Below are 14637 nucleotides of genomic sequence, written 5' to 3' on the forward strand. Positions count from 1 at the left end.
ACAGTGTAAGATTTAATATTATTTAAGTGCGCTAAGCTTGCTGTTCTTTCCAAGGGAGCGCAGATTGATGAAAAACAGGCATCAGTGATAGAGATTCATGTTGTAGTGATCCCCGTTAACCCCTTTGGGTTTCAAAAGATGCTGATTCTCTCCCTGTAACTTAGACTTCTCTAAAGGAAGAGAGGAAAGTTGAGAAACCTCTTAGGATTTCCTTTTGGAGGGAGTGGAACTTCAAAGTAAGTTCTGATGTCAGAGCTACCGATTTTCCGATGAGGTGCTGATTTCCCCCATAGTTCACTGAATCCTACTCCTCATCACTCACTCTCCAGGAAAAGTTGGGCAGCATGGTAATTAAATCATTCTTTGGTATTAAAATAGGCACTCAGAGGAGAATTTATCTTCTCTAGGCTCTACTGTACTAGGAGTGCTGTAGTGTCCTCAGGAATCTTGTAGGAGAAGGTAGAAAAGTAGTTTGTACTTTTTTTTTCCTTTGACAGCCAGAGGGGAGATAAGGGTGATTCTGTTTGAAGACTGGGGTGGCGGGGGCTCTTATTCTGAGAACAGTGATGTGTGTATATTAGATACTTGTTGTCTGTTGTCCATCTATTATTCATCCATTGCCATCCATCCATCCATCCATCCATTCATCCATCCACTCATGTTTCCATCGATGTTCCCTCTACTATGTCTCAGTTGTTTTGCTGGGGGCTACAGTTGAATGCATATTTGAGGGAACTCAAGGGCTTTGCGTTTAGAGCGGATAAGATTTTAGCTCACTGAACCTAACTTTTCTAAATTTCTTTACTCTCTTCTTTAAATTACTGTTTTGAAAGTAAAACGAGGCAATGTTCTTTCCTTCCCTTCTTTTGCATTCACCTTACTTACTCCACAAATATTGTTTGAGCTCCAGCAACATGACAGGCACCTTACTAGGCAGTGGGAATGCAAAGGAGAGTGGAGATGCAAGAGCTTCTTCCCGTGGCTTTTAAAGTTTAAACTTGTATTTTAATTAAGGGATATTTTGAAAATATATGAAAGACAGTAAAGGTGTAATTATATTGATACTCACAATTCAACTCAATTATGTAGCAGTCCCGTTATGATCCCTCAAATCGAAGACTTAATATGAATGACTGGATCGCTCGTTGCATACCTGACACTCGGCGCTTCTCCTACGAGGCTGCTGTGAGTGACCACCGGGATCCGTCTGGTTGTAGATGAGACAGATCATGGGTGCTGGGCTGAGCTTGGGAATGCAGATTGAGGTAGCTTTGTGAATTCGTGTCTAAGTTTTCCCTCTGATCTCTTTTCCTTTGGTTCTGAGACTTTTGCTTATGGGCACACACCAAGCACTGTGATTTAGTAAAACAAAACTATTATGATGCCAGGCTTCTTACTGAAACCTTGTGTTTATGGACTCTTGTTGCTTTATAGTCAAATCTGAATTCTATCTTGCCTTCAAAACTCTGTGTAATCTGACCCCTGCCTTGCTTTTTATTCTTATTTCCTGCTTCTTCTCGTTTCCTGAAGTCAGTGCGATGTTAAATCATCTTTTCCCACTTACTATGCTCTCTCTTATCTCTGGATCTTCACCCATTCCCTCCCTCTTTGAGATCTAGAGTTTTCGTCATTACTTGTTTGTAGTGGCCTTTTCTGTTCCTCCAAGCTCCACTTTCTGAGTTAAGTAAACTTAATATATGCACTCAAACCTTTAGAGCATGCATTTGAATCCAGGAAATTTCCTTTAAAGCTTCTGCTGTTAAGATCGCCACTTGCTGATAGTACATTCTATGGAAAAGTTCCCTAAAAATCTCTGAATCTTAACTGTTTCCTGGGTGAAATGGCAAAATGTTCTCTGGTTGGCTGTGAGAAAAACATTACATGTATACATGTACTGAATAAAATGTTTACCAGGTAATATGTAGTTAGTACGTGTGGTAGTAACAATAACAACAGCAAATATTTTCTGTTTATTTGTGTTTATCTCCCACTAACCTATGGGTCTTTGAGGGCAGAGACCATGTCTGTGTTGTTTGTAATCATATTTTGTGCATATTTAATCAGTGAATGGATGAGGTATTTTTGTACCACAGCCAGGCCAACCAGTCTTACCATCCCAGCCAGTTTGCATGTGGCCCTTATGCTGCTCTAATTAGCAGAAGCAGCTCTTGGGAGAGATGGTCCTCACACTTTCAGATGATGCACAATGTGTGAAAATGTGGTGCGTTTGGGTTACCTTTGGTACCATAATCTCACAGAGAGCGTCCTGGGGTGGGATAAATTGACAGGAACAGTCTTGATGCATTGACGTGAGCAGGTTTTAACAGATGTGTGAAGACCAACCAAAAAAGCAGCAGCTTATCATCACGTATTCCGAAGCCTGAGGTCCAGATCTGGAGTTTTATGAGCGTTTGCTGCCTGTAATTGCTATTCTTACATACCCACAGGTCTTTTATTTGTAATGTCAAGTTGGTTACCTGAACAAGCCATGTGCAAGAGTGTGTGTGTGAGTATGTGTGATCCAAATTACAGGATGAAATGAATGAATATAGAAATGCAGTACTCTGCCTTTCAAGATCATGAGGGCTCTGGATTTTGCTGAGATTTGCTAAAAATAAATTTCAGAAGAAAGAGGAAGCACACAGTGTTTGCTAAGAGTTCTTTCAGGATGGAATCTTGGGAACTTTTCACTCAGCTTGCAACTGGGCTTTATTAGAGTGTTTTCAGATAGTCGTGTATAGTTGAGGATGCTGTGAAGGAAAAATGGTTTTAGTTATTGTACACTTAATATGCCAACTTCCATTTTTCTCTGTTTTTCAAATAGATCATCTCAGATTCTAAAACCAATTCTGCAGGGTAGATGTTTTATCCCCATATTAGAGGCAAAGTAACTGAAGCTCAAATAAATGTGTTAATTTCTCCAGTTTATATAGTTAGAGAGACCTGAGTCTTAGCTTTGTGTTTTTTCAAAAACCCATGCTTTTCCCTTCTCCCTCAGTTATTTCTAAACACAGAGGATCATCAAAACCTGGGAGTACGATACGATTTACTAATCAGAGGCTGTTGATAAATATAAGGAAAATGTGGTGCAAATAAGTTCTAATATAAGTAATAGTAGCAGCATTTTGAATGTCTTAATTTTTAATAGCAAAAATGTGATGGGCAAGAGTGACACATACCAATACCTCTGTGTCTTAGTGATGCCTGTATATGAATGGAAACGTCCATGAATCATATTTTATTCAAAATTTTCTTTTTTAATAAAAATGCTAATGGAAATGTTAAAATGCACATAAATTAAAATGGTCATAAATTAGGATTAATATCATATTAATGAATTATAATCCTACATTCATTAAGATAAAGTGGCATTTCAATATTTGCTCTTGTTAATAAGTTCAATACAATAAATGAAAGGGATACATTTTGAGATTCAGTAAGTATTTGATGTAATCTTATGCTTTAGCTTTTTAAAGTATTCAAAAGTAAAATAGGAGATCTAGATGCATTTGGATTCTTTGTTGCTGTTTTTATGTCTTTAAAAAAATCTTTTCATTTATTGAGGCACTAAATACAATTTAAATTGGCAAAGAACGCAATCACTGAATGAAAGCGATCCCAAGAGAATGCAATGTCTTTTGAGCTTCTAGGAGTTTCTTTGCACAAGACTTTCTTTTCAATATATACATATGTATATTTTTTAAGGAGCAAGTGTTTGAAATCTCATGATGCAAGAACTATAACTATACTGGCATTTAAGTAACTGGATTAAGCTGAAAATATGTACATTTGAGCAGTACTTTGCAAATATAATTCAATTAATTTTCCTTTTAAAAATACAAACTAAAAATATATATATTCTTGTTTTATTTTAGTTTTTTTAACAGGAGTCAACATAGTATAAAAAAGAAGCACCCTGTACCAGGATTCTCCCTCTAAAGAATAAACGGTGAAAATTTGAAAGCCAGGGATTCTGTTTTCCCCAGTACCTACTAAAATGTTTTAGGCAGAGTAGGTGTTCAATAAATATTTGTTGCCATGATCTAAGGTGGATCTGCATCCCTGCTGCGAAGTTTTCATTTCTCTAAGAAGTCCCATTTCTGGAAAATGTGCTCCCATAATCTGGCCTCAGTCATCTTTGTAAAATGGGAATAATTTTCCTGGACCAGAAGAATTGTGTAAATCAAAGGGGAAAAAAAAGCCTTACATAAACATAAGATCTTAATATATATCAGATTATTAGAATTATTTCTGTTTTTATGAATAGAGCAGCCAGATCTGAGTTGAATTTTAGGTCTACTACACTTGATTCCATCAAATGGAAACCTTGAAGATGTTATAATATGCCTTGTCCAACTTCCCTTTTCTCATGTTTCATATGATATATTCTAACTCAGTGACTTTTGGAAGAATTACGGGGATTATCATATGAGAAGTGATTCATATAGCTCTTGGCACACAGATAGTAACCCATAAAAGGTTAACTAATAATAATAACTTTAAATAAATGTATTAACAAATTAAAAAGCATACATGTATTTTTGTATTTTCTCCTGGTCTTTTTATCATTGTAAATGCATATCAGTTTATACTGAACAGTAAATGTATGAATAAATGGAAAGAATACATTTATTTTAGTGTTTTCTTCTCAATCTTTTTATCATTGTAAATGCATATCAGTTTATACTGAACAGGCCAGAGTATATTTTTAAAGTGTTCAAACATATTTGTCTGAATTTCATTATATTTTACTTGATATGCATTCAGTTGCATAGACTCTTTGTACAGCTACTGTTAGCAGACACTGATGAAGTTACAATCAATGTAGAAAGAAACAACTTTATATTGAAACATGAGGTAGTAAAACATACTTTGCAAATTGCCACATCACTAACCAATGTCCCTTTTCGTTTTAGTTACATACAGACCTGGATCCTGGGAGCAAAAAAATCAAATATATCCTATCAGGCGATGGAGCTGGGACTATCTTTCAAATAAATGACATAACAGGAGATATCCATGCTATAAAAAGACTTGACCGAGAGGAAAAAGCTGAGTACACCCTAACAGCTCAGGCAGTGGACTGGGAGACAAATAAGCCTCTTGAGCCTCCTTCTGAATTTATTATCAAAGTTCAAGACATCAACGACAATGCACCAGAGTTTCTCAATGGACCCTATCATGCTACCGTGCCAGAGATGTCCATTTTGGGTATGTATGCTTCCAATTTCACAGAACTATTAGAATCATCTTTAAAATAGCTCCTGGCATCAGGGATCGTGTGTGGCTGAATAAAAGACATTTATTACCGTCTTATCTCTAATTTGCATTTCCAAATCCCCTTTTTTGGCCTCAGTTCCACAGCTCAATAGCTTTAGTCCCTTAGTAATAGGAACTGACGAAGCAGTTTTATTAAAATATCTCTCCTTACACGACAGTACTTCAATAGGCTGAATTGGTATTCCTCTCATAGACTGTAGTTCGAGTATTGTTACCGAGGCGGATTTATCAAGATTTGTTCCAACACGCCAGACTAATCCTATTGATATTTTCTTGATGTTTAATTATTTGTTTGTATATATTCACATGCAGATGCAGCACACAGAGAAACAGAAAACCGTCTAGGTCTGTAGTCAGCCAGATATTGGATTGAGCTGGTGGGTCGCGTCTAGAGTGAATTAGGAAATCACAGTTACCAGAGGCTTGGGTCGAGTCTAGAGTGAATTAGGAAATCACAGTTACCAGAGGCTTCTGAGCTGTGGGCATCGTACTTTAACCGAACTTTTTAAAGGAGCATTGCTATCACCAAGGACTCACTCCCACTTTTTCTCAGCCATTGAAATATTCATTATACTTTACAGAACAGAATATATTTCAAAACATGATTTTCTACTTTTTCCTCCCCTTTTTGGATTTGTTTTATCCCCAGACTCTGGCCTCGATAAAGGAAATCCCTGACCCCAGACTTTGTACTAGAATAAAAGGTATTTTAGAGCTCTTCCTGGTCTGACAAAAGTAGTAGGTAGGATCCAAAATCCAGGGGATTAAGATCACTAAAGTCATTCCTAAGTGTGCAGTGGATGTAAGGGATACCCTAGTTTGTTTCAAATTGCATTTAAGACAGCCTAAGACATGCTATGCAGCAAAATCACGTAAATTAACAGCAGGTGAACAAGATGTGATAAATAAAAAAACACAAGTGGAGATATAAATTGAAGGCCAAAATTAGGTAAATAGTTTGGCTTCATTTGATCTCTTCTTTCTTAACCCACAGTATAACTTTGGTAGATATACCCACTACAGCAGCAAATCAGAACTGACCTCAGGTCTTCACATTTTATCCATGTATTTCTCCTGCCAAGACTCCCCTTTTCTATCTCTTTTGTGAGGAATCCTATTATTATTTATTTTTTCCTTCTTATCAAAATCAAATCACTCCTCTATGGCTGGCTGAAATGACACTTTTTCTAGGGAAACTTCTAGGTCTTTCTAGCAGGAATTTATCTCTCTACCGTCACTATTACCACAGAAAGAAACCCACAAACAAGCAAAAACACATTCATGTTTGTACTTCTTTTAAATTCTGACATGTAAATAGGGACTAAGAAATACTATATATTATTTTCTCTCTCTTTATTTTCCTCTTATTTGATCAACTTATTTAGGGCAGAGAACTTGCCTAATCTATCTTTTCATTCAGGTTTGTGTAAGATGGTTTTAAAGGGCTATTACCAGCTGTAATACATACAGAACACTTAATCTTAATTGCTAATGAATGAAGAACAGGAAAGCTGCTATTTTTGCCTCGTTATTATGACTTCTACATCTTAATGGCCAAGTCGATATCTATTTATTGTAAATGTGTCAGAGGCTTCCATTCCTGTGTGTATGAGTTATGTGCCTGATAAGTATGTTGAGAAAAAAAGCCCCCAAACGTCTGCAAACTTCAAGGTCAATTTCAGCTAAGACAAAGAATTTAAAGATACTATTAGCTACATAATGCAATGTGTATGTGCACCTATGCATTTTTCCTCTATCTAAAGTATTTTTCTTGATAAGAGTGTAGCAACTAAAAGAAATAATCTACACTAACTTTACACAGTTATTTTTAAAAATGCTTAGCTTGTGACATCTCTTCTAAAAACCACATGGAATATGCTGCAGTTGAAAGTGTGGGTTTTGAAGTTAGGTGGATGAAATCTTGAATCCTGGTTCTATCCCTTATTATCTGGTTGACTTTTAAGTTCAAGGAGGTTAAACTGTTTCTTGTTTTCCTTAGCTACAATGCAAAGATAACAATTTCCATCTTGCTTTCATTGTTTGAGAACTGCGTGATAAAATACAAAGTCAGGGTGTGCCATGAAGTAAATAAGTGTTCAATAATTGGTTGTTGTGGTTTTAAAAATGATTTTTATTAATCGATTTCCCATCGTACCTTTGGACCTTTTCTCTGTATCGATTATACAGAGGTGTCTGGTTTCTGTTTGACTCCAGCCTCTCTGGTTAAAGAGAGGCAGAGGCAACTGCACTATTTTATTGTCAAGTGTGAATTATTCCCTTCATTTCCATGAAGGTGAATATCAGGATGAAGGTCGGCTCCTATCTCCTTTCTCTCCCCATTACCACTGTTCTCTCCCAGCCTGTCTCTTCCCTCCCCTCCTTCCTTCTTTCATTTTTCTTCCTTTGCTACTGCAGAAATGCCAACACCTGCACCTGTACACCCTGAAGAATGCCAGCAAGGACTGGGGGATTTCATTGTGCAGAAAGTGAAAAGTAAAATTCTAATTGAGAAATTTACCAATATTACATTGAAATGAATGTGATATTCAAGAACCGTCTGCCAGTTGACAAGCTGTCAGGACAAAACACACATATATATTTGCCCAAATGGCAGCCAAATTATTTTAGAAATATCATATTTGGAAGCTGTAGACAGAACTCTTTTATATTCTACTGTGAATTTCAGAGCTTGATGAGAATTCACTTTTATAGCAATACCACATAAAGAGTGATGTGCAAGCTTGTCTGGTTTTTACTGTGGATCCCAAACTAGCATCGTTGAAGTTGGTTTTTCAGTGAAAATGTGCCTACACTTATTAAGTTCCAGACACTTTAAAAAGATAATTTTTTTTGCTACTGAATATTAGAGTGAGGGATACTTAACCCTGATTGTGTGTCCACACCTGGGTTCAGGTAAAATGAATATTGTATTTAGCTTCGAAGTAGAATCTCAGATTATTTGACTGCAGATTTTCTACTTGTGTTCGTGACATGACCCATCTAAGCCTCACCTTCTCTATCTGTGTAGTGTGCACAAGCATCCCTACCTAAGAAAGTATGTTTGGAAAAATTCAATGATTATATTTCAATAACTTGGCATAGCATAGAGTTGGTGTTCAATTGATATTGGTTTCTTTACAAACATCCATTTTCAAGCTACTTCTGCTAGTATGATTCAATAAATTGCGTATAGGATGTGAATGCCTTGGTCAATGAAAAATTGCTCGACAAGCCTTAACTTTATGTTTCGCAGTTGTACATGTTGGAATGAAGCCTATTTTATTCAAAAGGGCATATTAGTGAAGATGGGAATAAAAGGATCAGAAAGCCAAGTAGGGCTTAAGCTGGTGGGCATGATTGCATTGTTGAGTACATAGTTATATAAAACACAGCACTGGTGGTTTTCTTAGTTTTCTTTGAGATTCAAGGCTACTCTCATGATGATCAATATGTATTAAAAAGTTGCTATATCCCCAAAGCTGTGTTAAATGCTTGCAATATTCACAACAATCCTACAGTAGTACCGATGTTAACTTCTCTATTTCTCTTTATTTTTAATCAGAAAAAAATAGGGGAAATAATAGCTAATCCAAATCCAGGTATTAAGTGGGAAAACGGATTTAAATTCAGACATCTGGCTCTTCCTCCCATGGGTTTAACCAATATGCTGTACTAATTTTTGATAATATCTCTAGAGAATTTTGTTTATATATGCCCTATGGTTCTGCTGCCTATTTATAATAGTTACTATTTTTCCAAGGTGGAAGAGCTCTTGAGGTCAGCATACTTTGCAAATTAAATTGAGGAGCTGAGACAGGAGTTGGACAAAGAGAAGTTTGGGTGAAGTATTACACAGTGTTTAAATAGGAATATAAGCACATTAAAAATGTAAGAACAATACATCACATAGAAATTCAAATCACAATACAATTAATTGAGAGCCATGTGGTGACTAACTGGGGCTGAAGTGCTGTTAATATGTTAAAGATAAAAACTACAGAGAGTAACCGGGATTGACTTTGGATTTCCTGGTAGTGAATGCAAAAAAAGAATGCACTCTCCATCAAAAAATCAGAAGGTCAAGAGATTACTTAGTAAAATATATTTTGGAAAGGCAAATCTCACTGCTTTCCAAAGGCTCATAACTGAAGAGGTCGAGGCTGTCAGTACACAGTATGCAAGTGAACTTACTCTACTTGAAACAGTAACTCAGCCAAAAGGAAGATGCCAGCATTTGAAAACAGTTTTTGTTGTCCCTTCTATGTGTCATTCTCACTCTCCTGTCTTCTCTTACCATTAGTAGTATGTCTTTTCTTTGTAATTTTGTTCTTTTATGGTAAAAGTGTTCAAATCCTCTTTTGGAGGAAGGCCCATATAAAATACATTCTATTTCTTTTGTGTTGTTCATTATCTTTAATTTGGAATAAATTTAATCTTAGAGAAAAGTTGCATTTGTAGTCCAAATGTATTTTTCCTGAACTATAAGTGAGTACATTGCTGCGATGATGCCCCATTACCATGAGATAACTCAGTCAGTCTTTGCCACATGGGTGTTTTCTCTACACAAGCACAATACAGCCATCAAAATTAGGAAATTAATAGTGACACACCATTGCTATTGGATGCACAGACCTCAGTCACATGTCTCCATTTGTCCCAGTAAAGTCTTTTTATAGTGAAAGGATCAAATCCAGGACCCCACATGCATTACCTCAGTACCTCCAACTCTAAAGCAACACCACAGGGTTCATTCTAATTGTTTCTTTTTCTCCAACAGTGAGAACCCTGTGTCTTTACACTCAATATATTTGTTATTTGAATCATCCCTCACTGCCGTAGTGAGTGATTTCCATTTGCTCCCTCTGCCCATCCCCTGACTCCCTGAAACAAATGTTTATCTGCTGTTCCACTCTCCCTCCACCTTCCTGCCTTTCCATGGATTCTTACCTCGCCCAGACATGCCTAATGCCTTTCGGAATGAAGTGTTCAGGTGACAGGCAGACAGTCAGGAATGGAGGCAGCAACTATATAATACTCTCTACTTTTATTCTCCTGTATATATCAATTGTTTGTTATTATACAATAGACCTATGGCAACATCTTCCAATCTGTGCTCAAAATAGATCTATTGAAACAAATCAAATCAAATTTAATTGATAAACACTGAATTAAAAAAAGTGAAATGCTTTTCATACTTCAGAGTCTTTAAAGTATTAATATGCCGGAATTTGATAAATGCATATTATAGGCCCTTTTGGAAATTCCAGAAACTATTTTTAAAAAGTATCTTGCAGAAGTGCATAATTTAATACTATAAAAGCTTTACAAACACATGTCTAATGAGAAGAGAGTTTTGAATCTATGTTAGGTCACATGTTAATTTAGCACGCAACTAAATAGTCAAATTTGCAATTTCTAAAGGGCAAAGTAAAAACTATGATGACTATAGCTTACATGGATTAGCTTGTTATTCTTGTCACTGCCCAATACGTATTTTCATCCCATATAAAGAAGATTCCCCAACTGATAAAGAGATTCATTTTCATATTTTGTTATTATTAAAGAAACAGTTTATGTCACAGAAGCTTAAAAGATCAAAGAATGTTCATACTGACAAATTGTCTTAAACCTAACATACATCTTCTTTATAATTTAGAGGTTGTGGCTTTCTTCCTCTCTCTCAGCTAGATTTGAAAAGGATTTGGCAGAATTTCTCTATTTCAAAGGAGAGATGCAAAGTGAGAAAGGGAAAAACATATCTTGATGGATTTGATTATCTTTTTTGTCTTATTTGATTCGGGCTGATGAACAAAATTGAAATTCTTTAGGAAAACATGGGCGGGAAATCATGAGGATTGAAATAAACACTTTAAAAAGAAATCCAGCTTCTCTACCTGAGATGAATGCCTGTAACAGCTGTGGTTCCAAAACTCTAAGATGGGGTGAGGATTGTGTAGTTTCTGTTCTGCATAAGGAAGGTAACCTCCATTAGGAATACGTAGACAGTTGGTGTAATAGATGAATCTTGTATCTGTGAAGCAGTGATTTCTGATATGTGGATTTTAGTGGTTCCCAAAGGTCTCCCTAAATGATCTATGGCTTAGAAATTACTGGAGTATCCAAATGGGAAAATTATTGGCAGTTAACTGTGAGAGGTACCTAAAACAAATTATCCTTCCAAGAGCCATTATGTTATTTCTGCATTATGGCTCAGAACAACTTTGGGGTATAATGATGGGGATATAAACAAGGTTTATTTGAATGCCTTCTGTGATGAGAAAACTCCTTCCATCAAATTTTGCTTTAATGCTTACTCTTCTTTACTCTCTAAATTATAAGATGATATTTTATTAATCAACTAGGTGATAATGCAATAATATAATTAATTGATTGTATTGTCCCTAATGGGATTCTTACTATTTTTAGGTCAACTCATATACCTGATGTCTTTAATTTTAATGTTCTTTGGGCTAAATATCAACCCATACATGAATGCAGGTAGGATAGCTTAGGGAAGTTATTAAAAGTATATAGAGGGGAATTCCCTGGCGGTCCAGTGATTAGGACTTTGTGTCTTCACTGCCGGAGGCCAGGTTCGACCCCTGGTTGGAGAACTAAGATCCTGTAAGCCTCGTGGTGTGGCCAAAAAAAAAAAAAAAAAAAAAAAAATATATATATATATGTATACACATGTATATATATATATGTATACACATGTATATATAAATCCAACTTTCATTCACTTTGAAAATAGTTAAAATTCTAGAACTACTCATTATAGGACTGGCTCAGGAGCTTCAGACCCACCTTGTTTTGGGGTTTCATGGCCAACATAAACTAGGTGTTTTCAATGGTCTCTTCTTGTAGATTTGGTCTGTTGACTTAGGAATTTCATATAAATACTAGAAATCTTTGAATTCTTTCTAGAATATGAATTCTCAATCACTAGCCAATAAAAATTTTTCAGAATTGTATAAATCACAAGAGAATGTGATGAAATACCTCATTCGATTTTACAAGTCGTAATGTTGGTGTCACTTTTGTCCTATATAATAGAATATTACAAAAATATATTTCAATAAGTTACATAAGTACCTTAAATTTGAACCTATTGAAAACAAATTTAACACTCTGCCCCTAACTCCATCCCCACTGGTGAACAGGGTCACTCCCTGTGGAATAGGATTAATTTAGAGACCTGTATCTCCCATTCATGAGTATCTCATAATTTGAATTGGTGTTCTAGAAGATTAAAATTAAAGCATTGACTCAGCATTAACAGTATCTAAGTGAAGAAGCAACATTGACTATATGTCTCAACCTTTGCCTTTAAACCAGGTCATTCCATCAATGTACCGATTAAACAATGGTTTCTAAGCCTATTCATAACAGTAGCTAAGGCTAACATTCTGTTTCTTTCCCTCTTACTTTTTCCCTCCATTTTATCCCTGTGATCACTCATTAGAATTAAACTCAATTTGATTAACAATTTGATTATCACATTAAGCTCAAGTTGATTATCCTAGTGTCTCTTTAAGTTCTTCAGAAATATGTCTTCTACTCACTTACATTTTGATTCTTCCTATTTCTGGGTACATTGGATAACCTCTCTGGAAATTACACCAACTAGCCTGTCGTCAGAGAGAGTTCCTATGGCGAATAATACTCCGGGTCTACCGTGAACCTTTCTGAAAAGATAAGACATCTACTGCTTTCTATTCAAGTAATCTTCTGTACTTGAAATACTGAAAAGTATTCTCATATCAGTAAACCTGCATTTCTAAGGAAAATCAAAACACTTAACAAAAACATTGATCGCAGATGGAAAGTTGAGAAACAAAGGGGGACTACTATCTAGACAATTCCATGATCCCGTTGTCTTTCTCTTTGTCCTCACCTAAGAATTAATATTTTAGGATTCAACACATTTATTGACTCTAGATGCAAAAGGGCAAATCATTCTTAAGTTATTCAAGCCATGCTTGTGTCTAGAGCTCTGTGAATTAGCATCAGTACCCACAGGGTTACAAGTTTTTGTAATATAGCCATTTCAGGAAATCATGAATTAAAAGGGGCTAGAGAGAAAAAGCACATAGAGTTCAGCCTTTACCCACATTAGCCTGTCAGAGAAATGAATCCACTGCATGTCAGGGCAGCTCTGAAACATGCATTTGTGAAATCCTGAAGTCTTGGCTGAAAATGAATGTGGGACACATTTGTCAATATATTTTTGGTGTCTGTCATGCCCTCCTTGCCTCTCAGAGCTGATAGGGGTTCATAGAGTCTTTATGTGTGTATTAATGTTATTTCTTTAATTTTGATATTTGTGCATAATGGACTTAATAGTTGTACTTCCTGGATTCATTGGACTTGGAAAATTGCCATTTGAGTTTTAGACCCAAATTGCTTTTATTCTTTGGTTATATAGCAATCACAGTTGTGTGAGATATGTGCCATTTTTCCTATTCTCCTTATCAATAATGTTACATAGAGAAAAATATGATGAAATTTAAATGGCAAGATAGTTACATGCATAGATAGGCAAATAGATCAATACAGGCATGCCTCAGAGATATTGCCAGTTGGGTTCTAGACCACCACAATAAAGCAAGTCACACAAATGTTTTGGTTTCCCAGTGCAAATAAAAGTTATGTTTATGCTATTTTGTATTTTACTAAATGTGCAATAGCATTATGTTTAAAATATGTACATACCTTAATTTTAAAATATTACTAAAAAATGCTAACCGTCATCTGACAATGCAGGGTTGCCACGTACCTTCAATTTGTGAAAAATTCAGTATCTGTGAAGGGTGATAAAGTGAAGTGTAATAAAATGGAGTATGCCTGTAGATAAAAGATGGTAGAGAAGATATACAAGCTGTTAAAAGAACTGAGGATAAAGATAAGTATGTAGATATATGGAGGAAAGAAATTTAAGTGTGTATGTGTTTACATGTGTGTGTATTTGATATTATAATTAGATATCCTAAAAAAAAAAGACAAAAGCTTGTTACATCATGAGGCTCTAAGTGAGAACATATGGATTGTCTCAGACGCGTCTCCACTTCTAAGGGAACAAGGTTTTATTCCTTGTGTCTGTGCTGGAAGAGTTTAAAGTCAGTATAACCATATTTGTGCCACTGTTGAAGATGATTTTATTCTTTTTTTTTTTTTTTTGTCAGGGAGCTTTACACCAAGGAGTCTTCTCCTTATAACCACGTCAGACTTTTCGGATCTCATTATCTGCCATTTATGAATCTTTGCAAGCCACAAGAGTGGTTTGAGTTCAAGAAATACATGGGGGTAGGAGAGGGGGAATTCATCAAATAAGGGTCTCTGGAATAGGTGTTGAAA

The 14637-nt window shown here is 35.8% G+C and overlaps 1 protein-coding gene across 2 annotated transcripts in view; it reads left to right on the forward strand.

Moving 5' to 3' along the window:
* The window catches only part of CDH8 (cadherin 8), a 1195405-nt gene that overhangs the window by 946686 nt on the left and 234082 nt on the right, over positions 1-14637 (forward strand). For both annotated transcript variants that reach the window (XM_079908493.1, XM_079908494.1), the window contains one exon: positions 4917-5211. In XM_079908493.1, coding sequence (XP_079764619.1) covers positions 4917-5211 — 295 coding nt within the window. The remainder of the gene's footprint in view (positions 1-4916; positions 5212-14637) is intronic.

Source organism: Stenella coeruleoalba (genome assembly GCF_951394435.1).
Source record: "Stenella coeruleoalba genome assembly, chromosome: 20".
Lineage (NCBI taxonomy): Eukaryota > Metazoa > Chordata > Mammalia > Artiodactyla > Delphinidae > Stenella > Stenella coeruleoalba.